This window comes from Protopterus annectens, chromosome 2.part0 (assembly GCF_019279795.1).
Source record: "Protopterus annectens isolate FY-2018-M chromosome 2.part0, PAN1.0, whole genome shotgun sequence".
In the NCBI taxonomy this organism is placed as follows: domain Eukaryota; kingdom Metazoa; phylum Chordata; order Ceratodontiformes; family Protopteridae; genus Protopterus; species Protopterus annectens.
Window position 1 is genome coordinate 717,498,901 of NC_056728.1, and position 26,655 is coordinate 717,525,555.

Here is a 26,655-nt window from a genome sequence, read left to right on the forward strand (position 1 = left end):
GAAACATGGCATCATCTGTTCTCAGGAAGGGTTTCAGCCAAAAAGGAGTGCAAAGAATAAGATGGCCAGGCAAATATTTGTTTTTTTGTCTGTGTGTGTGTTTTTCTTTCTCAGCACCAATTCTAAGTTTAGGCAGTGTTATGCAAAAATTACATGCTGGCATCATGCTAACTTTAGGATACCAGAGCGTTTTCCAATGTATACAAGGCTATAAAATCTATCATTGATCCTAATGGTAGTATAAATCGTATGCTTTCACTTTTCAACCTATGGCATAATTTTAGTTACAAAATGAAAAACAAAAAAGGAAAATGCCTTTGATCAACACTGTACCCTGTTTATTAGTGGATCTGTTAAATACTGTGTAGTCAAGACATCAATATAATACTGTGTTTTTATAAGGTGCAGTATACAACATATCCCTTCTTACAACACTATTGTGTATTTAAACATCTGCAACTGGCTGGCAAAACAGAATGTATCACCAATCTGGCAATATTAGAAAAAAGTATTTTAGCAGTTATGGCAGTGTAACTATTAAAAAGGATTATGAATGTTCTCATTTTCCATAAAACATTCCATCATGAGCATGCTGATGGTATTAAATAGGTTGTTACCGTATGAAATTCACTTCATATTTGAAGTAGCCTAAATTTCTAAATGTAGATAATGGTGAAGCATCTAGGAGCTTATTAAAAAAAAATCCCCCCACTGGCATTACAGTCTAGTTAAACTGGCAGATCATCCAAGAGTTGATAGTGTGCGACTCAAGCTTTATTATGAAGATAATGATGGAAACTAATGTCAGAACTACATGACAGAGTGCAGTTTCCATGATTATTAGCTCTGACAGCAAATGTTTCTACTTCTGCTGTTTTGTACCATCTGAGGAATGCTTCACAGAAGTTCAACCACACATTTCATTTTAGGCTTCTCTGCTTGACACTAGTTCAGATACAGTCAGACTGAAAACAATGGCATCCCTAGGAGCTTTTGGGTCCATCTAAACAACAGAGTGGTCATTACTGTTCATGCCAGCCAAGATGGTGTGGTTTAGTGATGATGCTGAGCGATCTGAACCCTCAGTTGGACCGTTGGCGGTTTCAGTGCGCTGACAGCACAGTATCTGTTTAAAAGTCAAACTCATTTCCTTGTCACGGTAAGAGTAGATAATAGGGTTCATTGCAGAGTTGAATTCAGCTAGCAGCAAAAAGAACTTTTCATACACAAGAACATCACACTTTGGGCAAAAAACATCCAGAAGTAGCAAGACAAGACCTGGAGTCCAACAAACAATAAATGCCCCTGCAAAGAAAAAAATAAATAAAGTTAATAATTCAGTATGGACTGAACAAAATTTGTAAGGCTCTTTCATAAATGTCTAATCTTACTGAAGTTTCTTCAATTTGCTTTAAATGATTCAATATTTTCTACTATTCATTTCTGCCAAGTGCAAAGGACTGGTTTATCAACTTCAGATTTTTGACTGAGACAGAAAAAAATATGAAAATAAGTGAGAATGGAGCAGTCTGATATACATAAAAAAGGGCTACAATGCTGACTAAATGGTGGTACCTCTGCTAAAACAAAAGACCTTGTGCTACCTTTAAAGCTGTTGACGGTCACTTCTCCAAATCAGGATCATCCAAAACTATGGCCTACAAGTTCAGTTGCACCAAATTTTCTGAAGCATTCAACCATCTAATTACAAGGGAAAGGGCAGCCAATACAGTGCATCTCAGCTGGCAGATCAAACAAGTTCCACAAATTGTCACATATGCATTCAAAACATCAATGTGACAGGATAAAAACAGAAACAGCAAAACAAATCTGCCATTACATAAAACATTCTAGAGGCACTTTACTGCAGATATATAACTTATCAATTACAATCAAATATCATGAAGAAAAAAATAAACTATATTACGCTATTAGCTAAAGAAGCTCCTCTTGTAACTATGGATAAGCTCCGCTTTACAATTCAAGCATGCTTAACTGAACAGGAAATAAATCCATTACTACTTTCTTCTTTAAGGTTAATAACTGTATGGGGGTTGCTTATATTGACTACTTGAAGCAGTAACTGCATTATCTGAACTTGTTTCACTGCATTGTACAAACAACCCTATACAATTAACTTTTAGACAAAAACAAGTCATTTTTGTAGCATCAACACATGCACGCACAGACAGATGCATGCACACACACGCTTTCTTCCTGTATGACACTCACTGCAGTGGGAACATCTAACTTCAATATGTATTACTCGCAAATACAGACCAGCAAATGCCCAAAAATTGTACTCATAAAATATCTAGAACCATATGAGGCAAAACTATTTGAAAAATAAACCAAAAGAGATGCAAACTGAATAATTAACAGTCCTTGCTAAAGGGAAGAACAAGTGAATGCTTTGAAAGAATATAACAAAAACGGTATCTTTCCAAGATATAAAAACACACATATTTTAGATACTTAGTTAGCTATCATAATGGATTGCAAGCAGGAGGGAGACAAAAAATAACTAAACCAATAAAGTTAAATATGAACTAAGAGAAATACTGAGAAAGGTACCTATTATACCAAATAGAAATAGCATATGGTAAGGGAGGAAAATAAAGTTTCAAAAGACTAAAATACACGACAACATAAAATATAAGATGATACGGAAGAAAGAAGTAGAAACTGATGACCTACCATAGGAAAACTGTCAGTTTTCTCAGCTGTTCGTAAGAGGGATGTGTGTGAGTGAGTGCATCTCAAGATGGATTGGCACACCCTCTGGGATGAGCTTTTGTGCTCCGTGCTCATTAAATGCCAGGACAGGCTACAGCTTCCCCATAAGACTGCACAGGATTAGGATCATGTAGAAATGTGTGAATGTAGCTAAAGTATTACAGCAGTATAGGAAAGAAAATAATTGTAATGGTAAAATAGGTAACTAGATTAATACCACAAAAAAAAAAAAAAAAGAATCGAATACTAATACAATGAATAGAAAAGATAAATAAATACAAAGGTAACAGCAGAAGAAAATACTGGTAATAGATTTCGAAACAGATACATTAAATAAATGATAAAAAAAATGAAATATTGACCATGAAAATTTTGAGTCTATTGTGCATAGAATGTTGCACCGATCCCAGTGATTGTATTAAGGATGGGGGGTGCAGAACACATAGGGATATGGAGAGCTTACCTGTAAAAAAAAAAAAAAAATAAAGGGCACTTCAAAAAGACAGTTACTTAGCTTTCAATGAACTTCATATTTAAGAAACTGACCAAATTGACATAAATAATGTCTTCTGATTTGAGGATGACAAGTCAGAAACATTCCCCGCCCCTTCTTTACATATGTGCCTTCATAGCTGTACTTGCTTAAGCTTCTCTGAAACTTTGCCACAGGCAGCATCAAACACAGACTTTTTGAGAAAATCAGACTGTATTCTAAAATAGATTTTAGGATCCCATTACTCAGTGTTTGCTGAGCTTCAGCTGTGAGAAAACATGGTTGTGTAGCAAGCTTATAGCATACTGGAGATGACTCATTTTTGCTATGTCAATATCATGGAAAATGATAATGTGGGATCAAGTTGCATGACGAGATATATATATATATATATATATAAATATATATATATATTATGTGTGTGTGCGTGTATATGTATATATATATATATATATATATATGTGTGTGTGTGTGTGTGTGTGTGTATATATATATATATATATATATATATATATATATATATATATATATGTGTGTGTGTGTGTGTGTGTGTGTGTGTGTGGGCAGTTTTAAACCTAGCCATGAATTCCCAGTGGGGGAACAGATTTCCTTTTGTAGTAGTTCAGAACACCACAGCTTTTGGCTAAAATACAATTAGAATGTTGGTTGCAGCAGAGCTATTTGACTAGCAAGGAGAACTCATTCTGTAGTTTGGAACTGATGCCAGGGGCCGAAGGCATTATCAAAAGCACAGCAGATTATGTTCTCTCAATGGTTACAGGCAATGCTGGATTTCAGTTAAAAGGTCCTAAAACTAACATCCTTGGTGGAATTTACCAAATGTTCAAACTACCAAGAGATATTGCCATTCACGATTGCATCCTGTCAAATAGCTCAAAAACAACTACTTTGCCAGCAGATTCAAGTCCATCTCTGGTCACTAAGAAGGAAGGAATTGATCTTCAAAGTCTTTGTTCAGACTGATTAGAACTGCTTCAGTGAAAGCACCATACGTCATGTTATTACAAATGTCTGCTAACTGAAGATACAACAGGCCTTCTTGAAATCATGTTGGGACAGATGTAACACATTTCTAGAGCTAAAGTCTGTTATGAGGAAACATATATTTCTGAACATTGGATGAGTTCCAGTGGCATGCAGTTGGAATGAAGGTTAACCTCAGTGGCAGCTGATGCTATTTTTGTTCAGGGTGCCACAGTGGTGCAGCAGTTAGCGCTGTGGCCTCACAGCAAGTGGTTCTCCCATTCGATTCTCGGCTGGAGCACCTTCTGTATGGAGTCTGCATGTCCTCCACGTGGTCGAGTGATGTCTAAAGATATGCAGGTAGGCGAGTGCGTGAATGGGTGTGCCTTCTTTGAAGGTTGGGCGTTGCACTGGCAACTTGGCACTAAAAATCCACTGCCAATCATTAGCAGACCAGAGTTCAGCTGTGGCAACCCCTAACCAGGAAAAGCTGAAAGACTTTTATAGAGGGCATGGTGGTGCAATGGTTAGTGTTGTTGCCTCACAGCAAGAGGTTCTCCCATTCGATTCTTGGCTGGAGAGCCTTCTGTGTGGAGTCTACATGTCCTGCCCGCAGTCGAATGACATTTAAAGACATGCAGGTAGGTGCATGCGTGAATGGGTGTGCCTTCTTTTAAGGTTGGGCATCGGGCTGGCAACTCAGCACTGTAAAAATCCACTGCCAATCATTAGCGGACTGGAGTTCCACTGTGGCGACACCTAACCAGGAAAAGCCAAAAGACATTAGTAATGGTAGTTGACTGTTTTTATAATATGAAGATGATGCCACTGTTGAGTGATGGATTAATGATAACATATGAGGAGAACTGATGAGGATGGTATCTCAGACTTTCAATAATTTAGGACACAGGTCATCAGGACAAAGTTGAAAGAAAAGGCATGATATGTAGGTTAACTAGAAAGTGGATTACTAGAATGGGATCTACCACAACACTGAAATCAGATTAATAGGTTTCACTGATATTCAGGTTTATGCAGCACTATTTATTAACCCTTACTGGTAATCTGGTCAATTTATCCTTAAAAGTTTCGAGGAGTGTCAAAGGCCATTGATCTTCAGTAGTTTAAAAAATATTCTTGGGAGCCGGTGCAGTTCTTTACATTCATCCATTCGTTTGCCAAATTGAGTCTTTCCAATCCTGTATGGACCAAGAATTTTGAGAGGTACATGTCTTGTTTAAAAAAATGTGTGCTTCAGGGCAGCAAAGGGATAAATTAATCATAGACCCTGAGGAAAGAGAATGAGGAGAAAGGTGTCTTAATGAGGGAGTAACGCTAGAAAAGGCTTGATGGCATGGTCACCACTATTTCTGAGAAAGACAGGAGACCAATAAATGTCAGTCATTGTGATTATGGATAACTGCTGTTTTCATAAGTTCTCCAAAACAAAGTAGCTGCATTTTGCTGACTGAGATACTTTGTACACAAGTTTAACAGAACTCACTTACAATGGGAGACTGTCAAAGGAGGAGATATCCTTGATGATCAATTTGTTAAGAATTCCCTGCAGAAAGGTTGGGTCATGTCAGTGATACGACTAAATGATGCATGTCTATATTGCTAGAGACAAAGAACTTTGTGCTTTTGAGGAAAAGTGTACATTAAGGTCATTCTCAGTTTAATTTCTTCAAGTGTTTTGGGTTTCAAATGCCATAATGGGAATGGACCACATTACTAAGTCAAAGTATGATTAAAGTTCATTAAATTAGCATTGTTTCAGTCTTTGATGCTGGCCAGAAGTGCTCTTCGCAGTACTCGCAATGTGCCCAGAACTGACGACTCCTGCAATTCATATGGAGTTACATGTATCGGTAACGTATGACTGTAAGCCATGGTGGTGCAGCGTTAGCATTGTCGCCTCATAGCAAGAGGTTCTCCCGTTCAATTCTCAGCTGGAGCTCCTTCTGTGTGGAGTCTGCATCTCTTCCCCACGGTCGAGTGGCATTCGAAAGACATGCATGAATGGGCATGCCTTCGTTGAAAGTTGGGCATCGAGATGGCACCTCGGCGCCATAAAAAAAATCTACTGCCAATCATTAGCGGACCAGAGTTCTGCTGTGGTGACCCCTAACTGGGAAAAGCTGAAAGAAGAACATCTAAGTATGATTGTAAATTCTTTTTTATAAGACCCATTGGTCCTACTACTATTGGAACTATCTGGGTATCCTTCTTCCACATTGCCCTCGATTGGAACGGTCATCCATATGGATGGAATTATGTAATTTTAATGGCAGGCGGGTGCAATGTTACTAGGGAAGCAGTTGATTATTTTGGCTGATCAGGAAACAATGCAGAATACTCCTTTCAAGTTTTACATGGTTGTCAATAAGGCACTCAAAAAAGGTCTGATTTGAGGCTTTGCAAGTATTTTTTTCCCCATAGAAATTTAACTTCCTAGACATTAATAGGAGAGCATCCCTTTCAGAGTTTAGAGATGAGCTTCAGCCAGAACACTTTGTAAATATATCAAAGCTGTTCTCAATGGGAAAATACCTCATCAAAGAGTGGAAGCTGTTTCAAGTGGTGGTTTCACATGGAGTTCATGCAGACTTGGTAGAAGTTAACGGGAGCAACTAGAAACAAATACTGGTACTGATTTAAAGTTCAAGTCTAGATTTAACTTCTTATAAACAAAGGTGCAGTACACAAAGGATTAAATACAATAAACAAAACAACAACAAAAGAGAGAGAGTATGAAATTATAATAAATATAAATTAAAGGGCTACTAAATGATAAAATGTTAGCAAGTACAAATGGGTGTTAAGGGAAGAGATAAACCTAGTATGCATTGGGGATAGTACGATGGCACCATCAAGGAGTAAGGTCTGCTCCAAAGGTGTGAAGCCTGATTGGCAAAAGAATGAATCTCAAAGGATTCAATCTATAGTCTCAGAGGTATAGGCAGCCCGTGTGTCACACTGGACAGTATTAAAGGTAGAAAAGGGCATAAGAGGCGCTTTCAGGTGGGGGGGGTCTACAATTTGTAAGGAGAGAGAAATTAGGAAGAACAATTATGGATGTTGTATAAATGAAAAGGCAGCTACTAAAGGCTCAAAAAAAAGTGGTATGATAAACTGAAGGTGAGGTATTAGTCACTAACTTGGCAGGAAAGATTTACATTAGCTGCAGGCAACAGTTCACAGTCTAGAATCTCAGGATAACAGCACTCACACTGTGACAAAAAGTGTGCCTAACCACAGCCAGTTCATCACCTGAGAAAGGTTTCATAGGTGAGATTTGACTTCAAGTTTATTAAGAGTGCTTACTTAAGCACTTTACAAGCAAAGAACAAATATAAAATGAACACAGTATGATGAATAATACAGTAGTCAATAGATAAAATAATCAAAGCAATCACATGCATAAAATTATACACTAAAAAATATAGCAACAAAAAAGAATTAGTACATATAAAATGAAATTGAACAAAGGGGTACAATATACAATGCAAACTAGAGACAAACGATATTTGAAAATAGCTCAATTATAAACTTGAGCTAATGCTCTGATGTATGATGTTGCAACATAAGTGTGTCAAAATCCACAGCAAGAACAAATACAAATTATGAAGGTGAAGCTGACACCTGGTCTTTGGTGTCAGCCTGTCATCAATTATAACCCCAAGACTGTGCTCCTCAGACACATTCATGCTGATCACCTCCATCAGTTAAAGGGTTTGAGGCGAGAAATCCAAGTCCGTAACAGGCAGCCATCAAAGCTTTATTAGGTATCAGCTGATTAAGCATCCACTGATGATAAAGATGACACCATCTGCTAAGGACTTCAGAAGAAACAAAGTATCCTGATGGAGGAAAAACTGTAGTATTAGAACAGCTGTAATACTGAAAACCTCTTCTCCAAGTTAGACCACCAGTGGCAGCAGATACAGAGTGAAAAGTACAGGAACTAGAACAGAACCCTGCAGAACTCCAAAGCCCAGAGACTAGTATTAAGAGAAACAAACACCTGAAATAATCTTCTAATAGTATCCAGAGACAGAAAAAGTGAAGCACTCCCAAGCAACTCCAGAGGGACCACAGCTGTTTCTTATTCATTTCAGACAGATCCTGTAAACACTGCTCTTGAAAACTGCCATGAGATCAAAACCAAATAAAACTCTTTTAATCTCGACCTATGGAGACATCACTGAAGACCACTGCCGAATGCTATTGTAGTCCTGGGTACAAGTCTAAAAAACAGACAGAAATGTATCACAGCTATTTGTATTCCTTCAAGTATAAATCATGTTGCTCATGAACTACCTTTTTTTCTAGGTGACCTTTCTCCCTCTGCTTGCTGACCACCACACTTCCTCCAATCAAACTTGAGGCCATTTACCCCCTAACAGTAGAGAGTCTCCATATCTGCTAGGATATGTGCCATCAGTCAGGCAGATACTGGGGAGTTTGCCCTCACACTGGCAACCTGGAAATAACATTTATGCAAGACCCTATCCCCATCCCTGGGTTGGAGGGAACATCCTAACTACATCACTATGATATGCTTCTTCTGTGAGTGCGTGGTCCTTTGTGCTCACTGGCAAGGGCTACCACAAGGAAGTGTCTTGATTAGCTGAAAGCCCCTCTCTGGATACCCAATGAAATGCTGCCTCACTTTTAAAGGATTATGGTTATATATTTCCTGCTCTATGCTACCACCTCCAAGGATGGGAATTTCAGGTGTGTCTAATTTATTATTTCTGTACTCCAAGCGAAAAAAGCAGATACCATTAATATGGAAAACCTTTATTCTAAAACTGACAGCAGGAGAACAAATATGCAAATCCAAATGCAAATCCCAAAACAGTGTAAGTACTTCCGGGTCATTACTCTTCTTCAGACAAATACAAACACAATCAACCAGTACATGTACACTAGTAACACACCAATCAACATTCAATATTGGACCCGCCTTTTCTTTAAGCCTGGCTTAATGGGAATGACCTTATTAAGACCAGGATGTCTATGAGCTGTCAATTCAATGATCCATTTAGTTTCTTCACATTCTGTTCTATTAACTGTGCCCCCTCTCCCTATTTCCCTGTGATATAAGACTGGTGACCTGAAATTTAAATTCATGTCCTGGAAGAGCTGAGGCATGTCTATAAAGTGAATTATGCTCATTCTTGAGCCTAATAGCTAATAGATGATTCAAAATTCTGTTTTTTTAACATACAGTTGGTTTTACCAATATAATAACTACTGCAAAATTGGCATGTAGCTAAATATATAACATTCATGGATCTACAATTAGCATTCTTTGCAAAACGATAAACTTTCTTAGTGTTGGTGTGAGTAAAGGTAGTGGCTGAACTAATATATTTACAAGCCTTGCAGGAACCACATGGTCTAGTACCCTTCATTATCATGGTCTGTCTGGGGAGATAGCCTCCCTCTTTATTAAACAAATCCTTTAAATTCCTATTTCTTCTAAATCCAAACAATGGTGTAGCCCCTACTATGGCTGACATTTTCTCATCTGAAACAAGTATTTTCCAGTTGTTCCTGATGATATCACAAACACCATATATGTTATTACTATAGGTCAACATAAACCTAGGACCTTTACCTTGTGAATTACCTCTAATGGGTGTTTGTCCATCACCACCTCCTAAACTAAACTAGGGTCTCATACTGGTTTTTCTATATGGCTTCTGTTTTACTAAAATCTGCTCCACTTCCTTTCTTTTATAGCCTCTGTCAACAAAATTAACCTGTAGCTCCTGTATTTTTGTTTCATCTCCTCTGTGCACAACCTCGATACCCTATGTAGTTGTCCTTGAACTATATTGTTAAAGGTAAATTGGGGCTGCATGCCATCTCTCACTAACAGGCTGTTTCTCCAACACTCCTTTTTATAGTGTGTCATTTTTAAACCTTCAGCATCTTGAATCAATCTGACATCCAGAAAATCTATCTCCTTGGTAGAAAATTTCATAGAAAGGCGGGTCCAATATTGAATGTTGATTGGTCTGTTACTAGTTTAAATGTACTGGTTGATTGTGTTTGTGTTTGTCTGAAGAAGGGTAATGACCCGAAAGTGCTTACACTTTTTTGGGATTTGCATTTGGATTTGCATATTTGTTCTCCTGCTGTTGTTTTTAGAATAACCGTCTTCCATATTAATGGTATCTGCTTTTTTTGCTTGGATTGTGGTTTGTATAAGCAGTTTACCTTGAGGGAGACCTTCTGGTTTATTTATTCGTATTATTTCTCCACTGCATCAATTCACAACTTAGGAAAGCCACTCAGGTGACACAAACTGCAAAATCCGCTAGGTAGTGGTCACTCTGTATAATCAATTCTCCATTCAGCACAATGGGTAACACATCAAAATGGAAAGCAACTAAAATGTTGAGTTACCAGGGTTGCCACTTTTTTTGTGCATCCAAAGTCAGATGCATAAGGTGTGGCATCACAATGAAGTGTAGTCAAAATTATGACACATCCATGGGATGTGGCACTGTCCAATCAAAACCCAGCTTTCACCTAAAGGATGGGTCTCAAAAACAGTCTCCAAAGACAAGGCTGGAGTAGAATTTGAGCTTTTCTGACACCCTAGGCTAAAGCAGTCTGTAATCAATGCATTAAATCATGACAGGCAGCTACAACTGATCCCGTTTTTTTTTTTACTCTCAAATTTCTGGGATACGGTAGGCAGACAGCCACTAAATGTCTTGAGAAAAAAAGGAATGGTGTATATGGGTGTCAAACTGGCCTTGTAAACATTTATCTTCATAAAGTCCTCCAACAGCAGCAAACTCATTGGATATAATGAAGACATTTCACCTACATATTAGGGAAATGGGGCTCATGAGTGAATTTCACAGTAAACCAAGAAATACGGCAGATGACTAATACTGGTACAAGTGATCAAACTATTCTGATTCAGTGTTTCAAATGCTACATACATACTGGTGCAAGATAATGAGACACCCACACTCTTTTGCTAACTTGACCAATTAATCATTCAAACAGGTGTCCCTTTGGTGCTACCACTACAACTGAAACTAGATTCGAGGGTGGAGTTAAATTACAAGTTTAGTGCAGCACCAGTTTTGTTGGGAAGCACTAACAAGTATCTGATTACTTTATTTTAAATTAGAGCGTGATTATGATTTGGAGTGGATCTTGTGAAACTCATGTCAAGACATAATCCTTGATAGATCAGTGAAGCAAAGTTCAAGAAGTGAACTCTGACATCCACTTCTTAGACAAAACTTATTTATACTCAGAAAGGCCAGACCATAATTATTTGTAGTGCATGGAGCTTTATCTGTTCCATGTACTACTAGTTGCAAAAAAAGTGAAGCAGCATAGAGTATTTCACAGCTTTGAAAGCTGTAGAACCATTTATTACTTCAGCACAGGGAGCAGGTAGAAGTAAAGTGCCTGTTGAATAAATTACTTTAAAGGCAGTTAGACACTTCAGTTTGCCACAATTTCAGTATTTTGTGTGCATGACAATTTCAGCATTTTGTGCTTAACATTTTTAAAACTTTAAGGATCCTTTGGATGCTGTTTTCTGGTGGCTGCAGCTAAACTCTAGAGCAAGACTAGAGCTTAGCAGTGCTGAAAGGTGCATAACAAAATTGTCTTTTCCCCTCAAACTCTGACCATAATTCATTGGGCTCTATGCAAAACATTAAAAACTATACTCTGTGTTTCTAATTTCAGAATAGGTGTAACAGTTTTAACCAATGTCATTAGTTACAATGATATTGATAAAGCACAGTTACCTGATTTGTTACATGATCTGATCTATATTTAAGGTCTATATTGATAACAAAAAAGATTTAATTGTGAGATCTTAAAATTATATCCATTCATTTTAAATATTTTACAATATTTTTCCTTAGTTCTGAATAACTCCTGATCTTAATTATGCAGGTTATCTATCCATTTTTCTACTGTGCCTTCCATTTATTCTTCAATCTAAAAACAGGCATTGGCTTGAGCTGGGGCAGTTATATTCAAGCACCACTATACCAAAGTCCCTAAGAATGTTTGCTATGTTTACTTCTTATGATAAGGAAGTGATGGGCACAGGACCACACAGATGTCTGCAGTCTCAACTAACGCAAACAATTAAGGACTGCTCACTGCCTTAGCCAACAACAGTACGCATGCAAGTAAAACCTGTAACCCCTCCAGGAAAAGACAGCATCAGTTTCTTGATCTCCTCTCTACCATAAACATGAGCACAGCTGAGTAACCTACCACTCTGACACTGTGCTGCCTATTAATGATAGCATTATGGCATTTTTGCCAGTATGAATAATGATCCTTTTTTTCACTATTTGTTGCAACAGAATGAGATAGTCCCTGCTACTGCCTAACTCATTCACTCTAATGACGCTCAGGAAGTTTGTACTGTGACTTCCGATGGGCGGAGCCTAAGCCTTTTGACAGAATCAAATTATGTCCTTTCACTTCAAACAAATGTTCATATCTTTGGAACCTTAGGGGTTATGAAAGAAGGCTAAATGGCAAATCATTCAGCACAAACCATTTTTTATTGTGGTAACATTCTTTAGGTTCTGGGTATTAAATGGAATTTTAAAAGTCAAAGTAAACACAGTAACTAATATATTTGTAATATTTTGTAAACAACTTACTATATCTCAGTAACCACTCAAGTTATAAACATACGATCTTGCAGCCTTTTTATTCATCTAGATGAGAACTTTCATATGAGGCTAAGGAGTTCTATCTGTGCTACTTGGTTGTTGAGATATTTGGAAAAATATGAAAATGATATCTAGATAAATTAATATAATAAAAACAACAGTTAATATCTATTTACCTGCACTAGACAGAGATCAAACATTAATGCAGTTGAGTTTGCTATTGTGTGAGCTTTAAGATGAAATCTTTTAAAATCTTGTACATAGCATGGTTTTGGAATTATTGATGCAAATATGAACAAGCAATATTTGATGCCAAGAGGCGTCAGTAGGAGTTAACTGCAGATGCACCTGGAGGCATCACTCATATGTAATGAGTTAAACTGCTTCCCAGTCTGTGAACTGAGACTCCCTGGCATTGTTTTATAACCGTAAACTACTAGATTTCATGTTTATCATGTTTAACCCCATCTGTCATATTTTATTTACTTACTGTTTTAGGGTTAGCTGCTTTTACAAATTCACACGATTGATTACTGTCATACATTAATGGACATGCTGACTTGCTATCATCTTTTTATCTATTATTATGTACTGTGTTAATATAGGTAGCCTGTGAAGTGTCAATCCATGGTGATGCTATGCAGAGCTGTCTGAACTGTGTTTTGCCTTTGTTGGGATGATTAATCACTAACAGCAGGGCATCCTCATCACTATAGTTATTGTACCAATGCAAACCACTGAGCTTCTCCCTCTTTCTCTTTTACATTGACCTTCAACTTTCTCAAGATAATGTGCTTTTTGTAATCCCTCTCTTTGTATGACATGTCTTAAGTATAAATGTTTAAGTCTTGTCATTTGAATCATTTGAGTTTCCATCAAAGAAACAATATACTGAGTGCTGGAACTCACTGTTGGGTGATGTTTTTATATTTGTAAATAATTCTAACACCATAATATTTATTCACAACTCTTTTGTGTACAGCCTCTGTACAGTTTTTAAAAAATAATATATATTTTACACATGCTCATAAATATTCACATTACTTGTTATTCTTGCAGTCATTTTGGATAACTCTCCTTCCCACCTCACCTAAGCTCAGCAAAATGCCAGAGTCTGGCTGTACCACCAGCTACTCACTGCTCCCCTCCCAAACAAGTTGGTTGCGTCTTTCGGCTTATCCCGGTTAGGGGTCGCCACAGCGGAACTCCGATCCGCTAATGTTTGGTAGTGGATTTTTACGTGCCGAGTTACCAGCCCTGACGCACAACCTTCAACGAAGGCACGCCCATTCACGCATGCTTCCACACAGAAGACGCTCTAGCTGAGAATCGAACGCGACAACGTCTTGCTGTGAGGCGACAACGCTACCGCAGCACCACTACCACGGGTTCCCCTCCCAAACAAGTAAATTAAAAAAAAATAATACTGGTGATGTGGAGAGTGGCTCTCCAATTGACCATAGCAGATATTAAAAAATTCAAATGTTTTAAATGCTGTCCACTACTAGAATCTGGACATTTAGTGTCTGCCTGAGACTCTGTATAGGAATAGGGAGGGCTGGGCTAAAATCAGGCATTTCATTGGGAACTGGGATAGTTGACATTGACAACACTAAGAGTTAGTAGTCTGAGCAGCCCAAATACCTTCATAATACATAAAAAATGAGAATACCATGCTGGCACATCTCTGCTGCTTGTGATTCATTTCCCCAGTAATGAATACTAATGAGCATTTTCTTTTTTCTTTCCTAAATGAACAGTGTTTCCAATGTTTACTCATGGAAGGCTTTCACTTTTATGGCAGGCAATAAACCTCCTTCCATTAAACTTTTCAGACACACACACACACACACACACACACACACACACACACACACACATGTATGTCTGCCTCTTGGTTATTTGTGTCATAGCTTTAAAAATCTGAACTGCACACTATTTTTTTTTCAATATACTGGTATTTTTTTAAATGTCTCTTTTAGCCAGAAAGATGATGTTTGCTCCATTTTAGGCACACACAGATGTTAAAGCACTGTGTTTTGCATCAATAACTTATTACCTCCTGAAGAAGGGCAGAAGATTTGAATAGCTGTACCATAAAAACACTTATCAGTCTAATAAAAGATATGATATAACCTTTGTGTTTCAGTGTTTTAATACTACACAGTAAACTATTTACAAGAATCGTGGGACTCTTCCTGCTTCAGTGACAAAGAGGGATAAAGCCGTAACTGCAGCCTAGGTCAATCTGGGTTTGATTAGCAGCTAGGGCAACTAAGAGTGGCAGGGAGAGATGGGCTTTCATTGATATCCCTCCCTTAGGGGAGGTGTAGTTCAATGACAAAAGATGCCCTTGGATGAACTGACAAGTGTGGGAAGACGGCCAGGAATTGGGTAGGGTATTTTAAAGAACCCCTCCAGGATGGAAGCAGAGATGGGTGAGTCCTCCGTACACCTTTAGGATACATGACCGGCGCCAGTGACAGCAGAAGCTCAGAGGGTAGGAGACGAGCTGGTAGACCCAGCATGGACTTGGGGCACCAGGGGTACAGGACAGGAAACAATACCACAATGGGGGGCCCCCCAAAAAAGATGAATCATTGGATTCCCTGGTAAACCAGATGTTCATGTCATCCAGAACTGACTAATTTGAGCTAATCAACAATGAGATGTTAAGGAAATATGTAAACTCCTAAAAAAATTTCTTGTGCCACTTCATGGAGGTAAACAAGGAGGTACCCAAAGTTTGCTCCTGAAGCCACGGCATGCTACAAGGGGCACTAAATAGTGCACCATTGATGTGGAAGATTTGCATAAGGGCAGGCATGCTACTACTGTACTGCACCACCCACCCAATTTTACTGGGTTTTCCACAATGTCAGCACATACAATGATGCCAAATATCTTTGAGAGGTCCAACATATACTGTGAAATTGTAACAAAGTCCACAGCAGAAACAACTAGTTCAAAAAAACAAGTGAAATGAGTATAGGAATAGAACCTCTGTTTGACAAACCAATTTATTCTCCAGCAATCCAGCAGCAGTGTGTGTACACGCACGCACATGTACGCATGTAGACACCTCAACTTTACATTGTTTACTAAACAGATTTTTGTTCCAGAATTTTACACAAAACTTGTGTCAGACCTATTGGTCAGAAATTTGAACAGTCCATTTTATACTGACCCCACTGGATAGTGACTATTACGGTTTGTTGTGATACAAAAGAATGCTTCAGCTCTGAATACGTTTACTACACAGCAAAAGCAATTATTCTAGTTTGCTTTCTTTAGCATACAATGGAAAGACCACGGAGAAATAGCTGCTTCCAACGATTTATGCAACAGATTTGTGCATGTTCATCAACAGCATCTTATTTACCGATTATAGCGACATCACAATCATCTGCTTATCTATCACTAGCCAACTACCTTGATTATTTTTTCATAGTGGTTACTATCATTACAACAATCCCTTGTTTACAATTACTGTGCTACACCTCAGAATTCTGTCAGATTAACTTCCATGCACTGTACAAATCATACTTTCCCAGGTCATGCCTGAAAAGTGGGTAACATCTTGTGCAGTACAACACTTCCCCCCAAAAATAAATAAATAAATAAATAAACAAATGTGATCTGCAGAGCACACAAAAGTGTGTAATTCCTGTGAGTCTCAGGATACACTCTTTGAATAACACACAGTGCAGATTTACAGGCCATCAAAGTACTCTAAGAGTAAAGTAAGATTATATAAAACTTCTTGATGTTACTCCAAACTGAAATTAAATGTAAAGTCTCACCTCTTTATCCAGTAATCACAGCTGCATCTTTGGGAAGACAGACTTATCAAGTTGCAACTGTACAAATATTATAAAGATAAGAGGATCACACAGTCTGGTTAGCTGTTATACATTAATCCTTAACAGATGTGTCAGGAAACGTACATATGAACAGCATCATCCCTCCAAAATGTGATAGTTATGGATAGTGCAGGAATGCAGGGGTAGAACCAACATCCACACACCATGCACCAAGAAAGAGAAACTTCCATAATATAGTCTTCATATACCACATGAAGAATATAGAAGCATACTGTATTTCATAAAGCTCAAATCATGCTGATTCTAATCATTTTTTGAACCAATAAATACTTCAAGAAATATACCACTGCCACTAAGTCTGGAGGCAATATTTTTTTTATGTCAGGAAGGGTGATTATTTCAGATATGAAATGTCTGTATACAAAACAGCTACCACAAACCCGTGGTGAAGTACAATTCGTCTTAGGTTTTATCATTCACTTGTACCTTCATTTTCTGATCATCACTCAGTCTGCTTCAGGGATACAGGGTCTATCAAAGTATCAATGGGGCACAAGGTAGAGAAACTAATCCTGGATAGGATACCAACCCCAACACAAGATGCACACTCACATGCACCCACTGCAGTATGAAGTTCACAAATTCACCTGTGGCATGTCACTGAGATGTGGAATAAAAATGATATGCCTATCAAAAAAAAATACCTTATCAGAGGATGTGAAAAGGTACTCCGGGTGACAACTGATTCAGAAATCCAAGTGTTACAAGGTAGTAAATGATGAACCCACTGGGCCACCCTCTTTAATAGTGAGGACATCATAGAAAATTTAACATTGCATTCAGAATTCCACAGAAAAAAAACACATAGGGAGGGAGACGTACACCAAAATATTTTCACAATAAAACAAAGCAATAAGAAAAGGCTGGTAAACTCTCTGTCCCGTCTGCTATCTATACAAGTACAACATTCTAAATACAGAATAAGGGAAATGTACTTTTGACCTGTGAAAAACAGGCAAACATTTATTTTTCTTAACCCAGAAGCAGACTGCAGTGAAGCCTTTTGCTTTTCCCAATTACCACAACTAAGGAGATATTTTTTCCTCATTTCAGTAATTCCAAAAAATTCTCCAAAGCATGCAATGTAACAATCTCAAAACAAACTGATGATCTGTGAAGGGGAAGGAACATAAAGTGCACTGCTGATTAAAGAAACACTACATAACAAAACAGGTTGAGTTTATGCAAGAAAAGATACATTAGTCCACTACAGGGCAGGGAAATTGTTTTTTAAGGCAGAAGCCACTAATGTGGTACACTGAAGATACAAGTAATCACCTCCACTATTTCATATAATCCCTGTAGCCAATAAAACTGCCAAATAGCATTCAAATGTTAGTGGTAAATAATAAATGGTGGCAGTAAAGGCCATATGTACCATGTCTACAAATATCAGCTGCAGTAAAGTTAACAAACAAATATGCTAGTGACTGAAGTCTCTCACTCTCGCTATGACAGAAAGAGATAATACAAGATATTAAGTGCTACCGTATGTACTTATTAGGAGTGAGATTTCTTTTAAACTATGTGCCAAGCTCCCAAAATACGTATTAAATATGAAACAGCAGATCCAATAAAGCTAGATTTTGTTTCCAGTGAGACTGCTATACAGGACAGATCTATAGTATGCCCATATGTGGAATATACAGTATAACCACATAAGGAAGATATGAAAAAAGGGAAATATACACAACTACTTTTGACATAATCCATACAGAGAAGCCAGACAACATGGGGGCCAGTATTCATAGCTGCTTACACAAATGTAATAGGGGTAGTCCTGATGCTCACAACTGAGTGTAACAAAGGTAGGTGAGATTCAGAGACCATTTATGCTAATGTGAAAGGCCTAAAGAATAATGAGATGCAAATGTTGCAAAGCGCAGTATGCGAATGAAGCAGTTTTGTAGTCAATAATCTGACATCCGTGCGGTACATACATCTGTCATTAAAAGTAATGCCTTGCTTTTGATATTGGCGGTGCAATCCGTGAACTTGTTTGTCCAAGTATGAACAAGCACCTCCCTGACACAGAAATTATTTTCCCCAGAAAACCCTTCATTGCTTTGTGTTAAGTGTGCACAAGCACTAAAATTACACAGTAAATTACTTTGCCCAGCGATCACTTCAGCAGCACAAGCACTTCCCTGAAACACAAATGAACTATTTCTCCAAGTGAACCCCTCAGGAGTATGTCCAAGTATGCACAAGCACCGAAATGAAACATTCACCCAAGCGACCCCTTCGGTAACACTTCCTAGTATGCACAAGCACCAAAATGAAACATTTACTCAAGTGACCCCTTCAGTACAATGTCCAGGTATGCACAAGCACCAACTGATCTCCCCTCGAATCTCTGTATTCTCCTGGAAAACTGCTGCTTACTGGCATAAGTTCAGGGCTATATACATGCTTAGTAGACAAACGAGCTCATTATAGATTCAGGTCTATGAACCATGCTCACACATATATGTGTAACGCGCCTTAACAGTCTAGTAGCTGTCCCCCTATCCAAGACGTGTTAAGCATGTTACACTTTTGCAAAAGTGTGCATGTCTACACCTCCTTCAAATGTAATTATGCATGCTGAAAGCACGGGATTTGCAAATCCACTTATCACTGCTCTTCATGGATCATGGCTACGAAAATGGGAACCCCCGCACTATGAATACTGCACATTTTCTCAGGATTCTAACTGAAAAGAAACATATGATAACAAACAATAAGGAATGGCCATAACTGTAACCCCAAAGAGAATGACTAAAACGGAAGAAATCCTGTTAAAATGAATATGTGTTTCTACAGTATAAATGACATTCCATTCATACACCAGGTAGTCTATACGTTTAGAATCTACCTAGGGTATAACTACCTGCACAAGGACTTTCATTACCTATTAGACAACAAGTATCTGCAAATTTGAAACAGTATTTATTACTACTGAAATTAAAATGTCATCCAGGTCACCCATATTGCACACTCAGCACTAGTCACTTATATTTAATCATTTACTGCTGACCCAAAACAAAATAAAAAACAGTATAACATAAGATAAATCTAAACTTGTAGGAGGAAAGAATTAACATAAATAAATCATTAAAAGGAACTTAAGAGTAGCTCAGGTAAACTACTCTGTTACTACGTATGGACTACCAGTGTCATTAATTATCCTGAACTGATCCAAAAATGATCCCAAAACAAACTGAGAAGTGAATAGTTTTATGCTGTTAATCAGCATGTGGTTCACCTTTCCACCCTTCCTCACTGTAACATGCCACAGCAGGTTACCATCCCACATAACCATGGATAGCTGTTTGGAAGACAGCTGGCATCATGCATATCACAGTATAGCACAGTTTCCTACACTTTTGGACCAGGAAATTCAAACCATAAAAACTGCTGTCTGAATTCAAGACACTTTTCTTTTTCTCCTCACTGGGAGTTTGCTTTTAAAAGAAGGCAAAAATCTAAGGAATCATTTTTCCAGTGGAAATGAAATACAATGGCCACACCAAATGATTTTCATTTTCACATGTACTTATTTATATTTTAAATATGTTTTTTTTAATATGGGGGTTCTGTTAATTATGACCAGCTTTGGTTTAGTCTGGTTAATATTATTTAGGTAAATTTTCTGTCTCTAAACAACTACTAAATTCCATGCAGCAAATTCTGTTGAAGATTTATTCCCCCTTTATGCAAAAAAAAAAAAATATATATATATATATATATATATATATATATATATATATATATATATATATATATAGTGGGATCAGCTTGTGCATTCGAAACCATAGCTATATTTTTCTATAAGGAAGTATATACAGGCATTTCACTTTGCAGACGTAACACAAACTGCAAACTTCCAGAAAGTAATTTCCCACAGCAACATCTGTATCATGTGTGTGTGTGTGTCTACACATGGATGCATACGAGTATAAATAAGAACTAGGCCTAGAACACCTTTCAACTGGCTAACAGTAGTGCCCAAAATAAGTTCAGAGCATGTCTAAAATACTTCCCCCACAAAACTGCACAATTTCTTAAGTGGAATAATGCATGATCTACTATGCACTGAACATATGTTACCACACATGCAAAGTTATAAGGCTCTTGTGCACTAGTTTTTTGTAATACAACACCCTAGGGGTGTGGTAATATCTATTTAGTATCTGCTCACAGTGCATTCTAGTGTGTGTGTGTGTGTGTGTGTGTGTGTGTGTGTGTGTGTGTGTGTGTGTGTGTGTGTGTGTGTGTATGTGTGTGTAAATCATTACTCGAATGGTGAAAATGCCAGCTCAACTCCTTGCATCTTGTATATCGCCCAATATCGAGGAAAAAGGAATACTCCCTATCCCCACTGTCTGATAATTGTACACTAACAGCAGCACTGTATGAGCAATACAAATGTGAAAACATACACATAGAAACAACGTTTGACAGAATGTACTGCACCTTTTATGTGCACATATATGTGTACACGTATCTCCTAATGTTATAAACCCTATAAAGAGGGTGGAATAAAAATATGCATCTGGCACATATATGTTTATCGACTGTCGTGGTGTGTCATCAAGCTTGCATCTACATTCTGTGGCTGGTCCTGTGTTTGATACAGAATGAGATGACTGGATCCTAGCTCGATGAACACAATGCTCAAAATAATCTTTTTTTTTTAAGCTCAAAGATGTTCTTAATCTCCAAGCAGGATCTCTGCAAGACTGCTGTTTGCTTTAATAGGAGTTTCTCCTTTCCCATGTGTTATGTGAAGTTAGTATATATAGAGGTTTGAAGGGGGTTAACACTCTCTCTACTACATTTAGTAGTTTGCGGGTGGCTTTTAGGTGAATTGTTTTGACTCTGTTTAGATTCATGTTATCTCAATTGATCCCACAGGGTTTCATAGTTGAAGCTATTATACTCATGTTATCAAAGCTCCTAAAATTTCCACTAACCCACCATATTTGCTCTAGTCACTAAAAAAATTACATTGCACACACAAATCACAAACATGCACAATAAACCAACAACCCTTTCCCACTTAAAACAATCCCCAATGCAAATCTAAAAAGTTGTCTTAAATGGAAAAAAAAAGACAGACAAGACCACACTCTTGATCCTGGACTACAAATATATGCTGTTTGCAAGACACATGATGCAAATATACACAGCCAGAGTGAACTTATCCACAGCACCATGCAACATTAAAACACAGATATACAGCACCACCCCACTGAATAACATTAGCAGAATCCAAAAATAACTACCCCTACCCAAAAAAAGTCTGCAGAAAAAATCTGATATTAGGATCTTAGTTTATGAAAAATGAGCAAACAACCTGGCAAAAATAAACAAATTAAAAAACTGTATTCAGCCACAGAAAACTTCATTATCATAAAATTATACCTGAAATAAAAAACATAATAAATGTATACTCTCTAACACTAGTAACGAGCCTACATACAAACAAACTACACTAGAGAAACTACAAATATTTGAAAAAAATGCAAGTTACCTTGGAAAATTATTCATAAACCACAAAAAGGCAACCCCATATGTAAGAGATACATAAGCAGAGTAAATCCCTATACAGTATTCAATGTATGCAGTTACTGTATTCCACTGATGTAAATGACAATAAAAAAAAAAAAGAGATAAATGGAATGTGTGCATGGAGGGGGGAGTTATGTGAGGTGTAAATACCTCAATACACTATTAAGGAGTTGAAATGTATTGGTGTGTGTCTTCGCTTTCCATCATAAAATTTGTTCCTTAATTTTACTAAAGACATTTCCTGTATTTCAGATCCACATGCATTCTATAGACTGCACATATATGTGTGTGTATATATTATTTTGACACACATATGCCTGGTTAGCTGAATGCCAGTTTGGTTGGAAATTAATTTAGTCAGATGGGGAATAGTGATACACAGTCTTGTACTAGAGAAGAACAAATACATAGAAATATATACAAACATTTTACCTAACATCAGTGCTGCTGTGAATTTTATTTGTAGCCAAACACTGATTTCAGTGTGTAACGTTCTTTGTTTCTCTGTAATTGTTCATCTGTGGTCATGCTATATGTACAGTAAATTGCTTCATGTAAATGTAGAAATGACATGCTATATGTAAATGTAGAAATTGCCTCATGTACACAGGCAACCCTCGCCTCCTACCACCCATCCTTTGAGAGATGCACTTATCTAGCCAAACTGGAGGTAAAGCTCTCTCCAACCAAGACTGAACTTGACAGTCAAGAGGAGAAGGTAAACACTTGCACCACACCACACTCATCACATAGTCTCACTAAATTTACACCATCAAAATTCACACATAGAAACACAAAAAAATTTGTGGAGGCTCTCAATAACAATCTGCTCAAGCAACAGAGACCGCCAAAGCAGAAATGCAAGGAACCTCCACCCCCCCAACACAATCCAAATGACACATAGCCCTCAGACTCAGTGTGCCACTCAACCACAGCCAATAAGGCAAAACAACAAACCCAACACACTAGTCATAGGTGACTCTATAGTCAGGCACACTGATGTCCCACTCACCAGGCTAAACAATGAGAAGGTAACTGTCAGCTGCCTGTTGGGTGCCAGGATCCGCCACACAACCCATGCACTCAGTTCACTCCACATAACCCATGCACTCAGGTCACTCCACAAGTAGTACAAATATGACTCTGTCATTGTCCATGTTAGTGTGAATGACCTGAGACATACCTCCCTGGACTACATGAAAACAGACATGGAGGAGCTCTCCGATCTTGTAGCCCAGGCAGGTATGACCCTAGCCCTGAGTAGCATTCTGCCATCACCCAGAATGATATTGCAGTACAAGGACAAAACGACTGACTTCAAGAATTGGCTAAGCTTCTGGCGTCATTCTAAAGGGATCCAGTATCTGTCTGCCTGGGATAACATGGTCGACAGACCACGATGTTTTGCCAGAGATGGCCTGAATCTGTCACCCCTGGGATTCCGGATACTGGCTAAGGTTCTTGTCGCCCCTATAGTGCCTTTTTTAGGCAAGGTTCAAATGACAAATTCACCACCATAACAGCAACAGGCAAACAAAAACTGAGGGTGATGCTATTCAATGCTAGAAGTCTAAATCTCAAAATGCACTTACTCGAGGCACTCCTTAAAATGGAGAAAATCGATATCTGTGCAGTGACTGAGACCTGGTTCAAGGCTCCAGAGAGCACTCCTGCACTACCAGGCTATAACTCATACCACACTTTTCGGCCATGTAACCTGCAACACCAAAGGCAGAGGTGTGTCCCTATTCATTAAGGATATCCACACCTCCAGGCTAGTTGCTCAGCATAATGCAGCCGAGGTTATCCAACTGCAACTAACTCTGGACAAAATTGCAATTCAAATTGTAGCTTGCTACAGATCACCCACCATGCCCCAGGATTCCCACTCCTCTTTTCTTGATGTACTGGAAAATATTAGGGTTCAACCAAACACCCTAATAATGGGCGATTTCAAGTACCCCACCATTAACTGGGAAAACTACTCATGTACCAACTCCTTCGCTCAACGCTTTCTGGAATTCATAAACTCCAATGCCCTTGATCAACTTATCTACACCCCTTCCAGGGACAACAATATCCTAGATCTAGTCATTACCAACATGAGTGACCAGTGTTCCACACCTGAAGTCAACGCCTCATTGGTCCGATCCGACCATAAGCTAATTATCCTAGATATCCACATCCTGCCCCCACCCCCCAATTAAGGAAACCACGGTAAAATATTTCTCCAAAGCCAACTTCATGCTTCTTAAGACAGAAGTGATGAACTTCATGACACCCATGCAGATGGATAGTTCAGTTACAACTACCGAATCCTACAAAGATGCTCTTTATAAGCACTTACACAATTGCATGGATCGTGCTATCCTAAACAGAACCAAGATGCTATCCTCCAAAAAAAGGAAGCCAATCTGGTGGTCCCCTGCCATAAACAAACTGTACAACAGAAGGAAGAAACTGTTGCAAAAGAGAGTAAAATCCAATGAGTGGAGGAGCTCCCTGGTCAGCCTCAGTAAGAAGCTGCGATCCTTGATAAAATCCTCCAAAGCTAGTTACAAAAACAAAATCGCCACTGATTCTAAAGACAACCACAAAGCATTATATAGCTATGTCAAGAATCTCAATGGCAACACTAAGATCTGCTCTGAGTTACAGCACAATGGCACTAAATATACAGACCCAACTGATATTGCCAACATCCTGGCAAATAGGTTCAGTGCTAACTTTACCCCCCTCTCACCCCCTAAAGAGCCCATCTCTATACCAGAAGAATGCAAAGTTCCTGTAATCATGGCTGCACAGGTAAAAACCACACTCTTCAAAGCCAAGAACACAGCATCCATGGGACCAGACAACATCCCAGGCTGTGTTCTACATGAACTACAGAACGAACTGACACCCCACCTAAGTACCATGTTCAATCATAGCCTCACCTCAGGCTTTGTGCCATTGAATGGCGCACAGTGACAGTTATCCCACTCCACAAGGGGGGAGCCACCATGGACCCCAGGAAGTACTGCCCCATTAGCCTGACGAGCCTGGTCTGCAAGGCCATGGAACGCATCATCATGGAACTTATAAACAACGATATTGGTAATCTCCAAACTCTGGACCCCACCCAGTTCAGGTTTGTAAAAGGCAGATCAAGTCTCCTAAACCTGATAGACTTCTTCGAAGCAGTCACCAAAGCCATAGACGAGGGTAAGGTGGTTCACACAGGCTATCTAGATCTTGCCAAGGCTTTCGACACCATCCCCCCACTCTGGAATTATAGATAAACTCACTAAACTAGGTATAAATCCCTATGTCACAAGATGGGTTGCCAACTGGCTCACTGACAGAACCCACACTGTGAAAGTAGCAGACTCCAAATCTGACTTCAGACCAGTGACAAGTAGAGTACCCGGGGTTCAGTCCTGGGTCCTCTCCTGTTTGGTATCTACTTCTCTGAAGCACAGGCTAACAGAGAAGGTCTTTGGCTAATGAAGTTCACAGATGACTGCAAACTAGGAGCCATAATCGAAACTCCTAATGATGTGGACATCCTACAAAAGGGCCTCACTGAGACAGATGCCTCATGTCAAAGCCATGGCCTTAAGCTCAATGCCAAAAAGTGCATTGTCATCCCCTTTGGTAAAAACTCTGTACCCATGAACTACAACATAGGCGGTAGTATACTTAACACCTAAAGTGTGATAAGAGATCTTGGGACACAGGTGGACAGTAGTCTCTCCTTTGATAATCACATTGCCACAGTAGTCAGGAAATCCTTCTACGTGGCACACCTCATTACAAAAGGTTTCTCATCCAGAAAAAAAGAGGTCATTGTTCCCATCTACTCATCACTCATTAGACCCATTATAGAGTACAATGCCCCTTTTGGTATGTACCTCACAAGACATCTACAACTGGAAAGGCTGCAGAAATACCTCACAAAGAGGATCACCGGCCTCAAACAGATGCCTTATGCAGACCGTCTGAAAAAACTCCAGCTTTACTCCGTCGTATATCGCCTACTCAGAGGTGATCTCTGCCTAACATACAAAGCTATGTTAAACCGAGAGCTGTTGGACATGCTCCACTTAAAGAAGTCCCAATCCCTCTGAGTTACATGCTCTAGAGACCTAAACCTTGTCATCACAATAAACAGAACATGCCGGAGTGATAGATTCCTGTACCAGAGACTTCCCATACTCTGGAATAAACTACCTATCTATATCAAACAAAGCTCATTAGTACTCTTCAAGAAAAATCTTGATGATTGGATGGGAAATAGGAAATTCACCCCGGGGATCACTTCTGTGGCTCT

The 26,655-nt window shown here is 38.6% G+C and overlaps 1 protein-coding gene across 1 annotated transcript in view; it reads right to left on the reverse strand.

Moving 5' to 3' along the window:
• Nucleotides 1-316: 316 nt before the first annotated feature.
• The window catches only part of LPAR1 (lysophosphatidic acid receptor 1), a 238,869-nt gene continuing 212,530 nt past the window's right edge, over nucleotides 317-26,655 (reverse strand). The window contains exon 3 of the mRNA XM_044061035.1: nucleotides 317-1,305. Within this exon, the coding sequence (XP_043916970.1) occupies nucleotides 1,004-1,305 (302 nt within the window). The 3' untranslated portion in view covers nucleotides 317-1,003. The remainder of the gene's footprint in view (nucleotides 1,306-26,655) is intronic.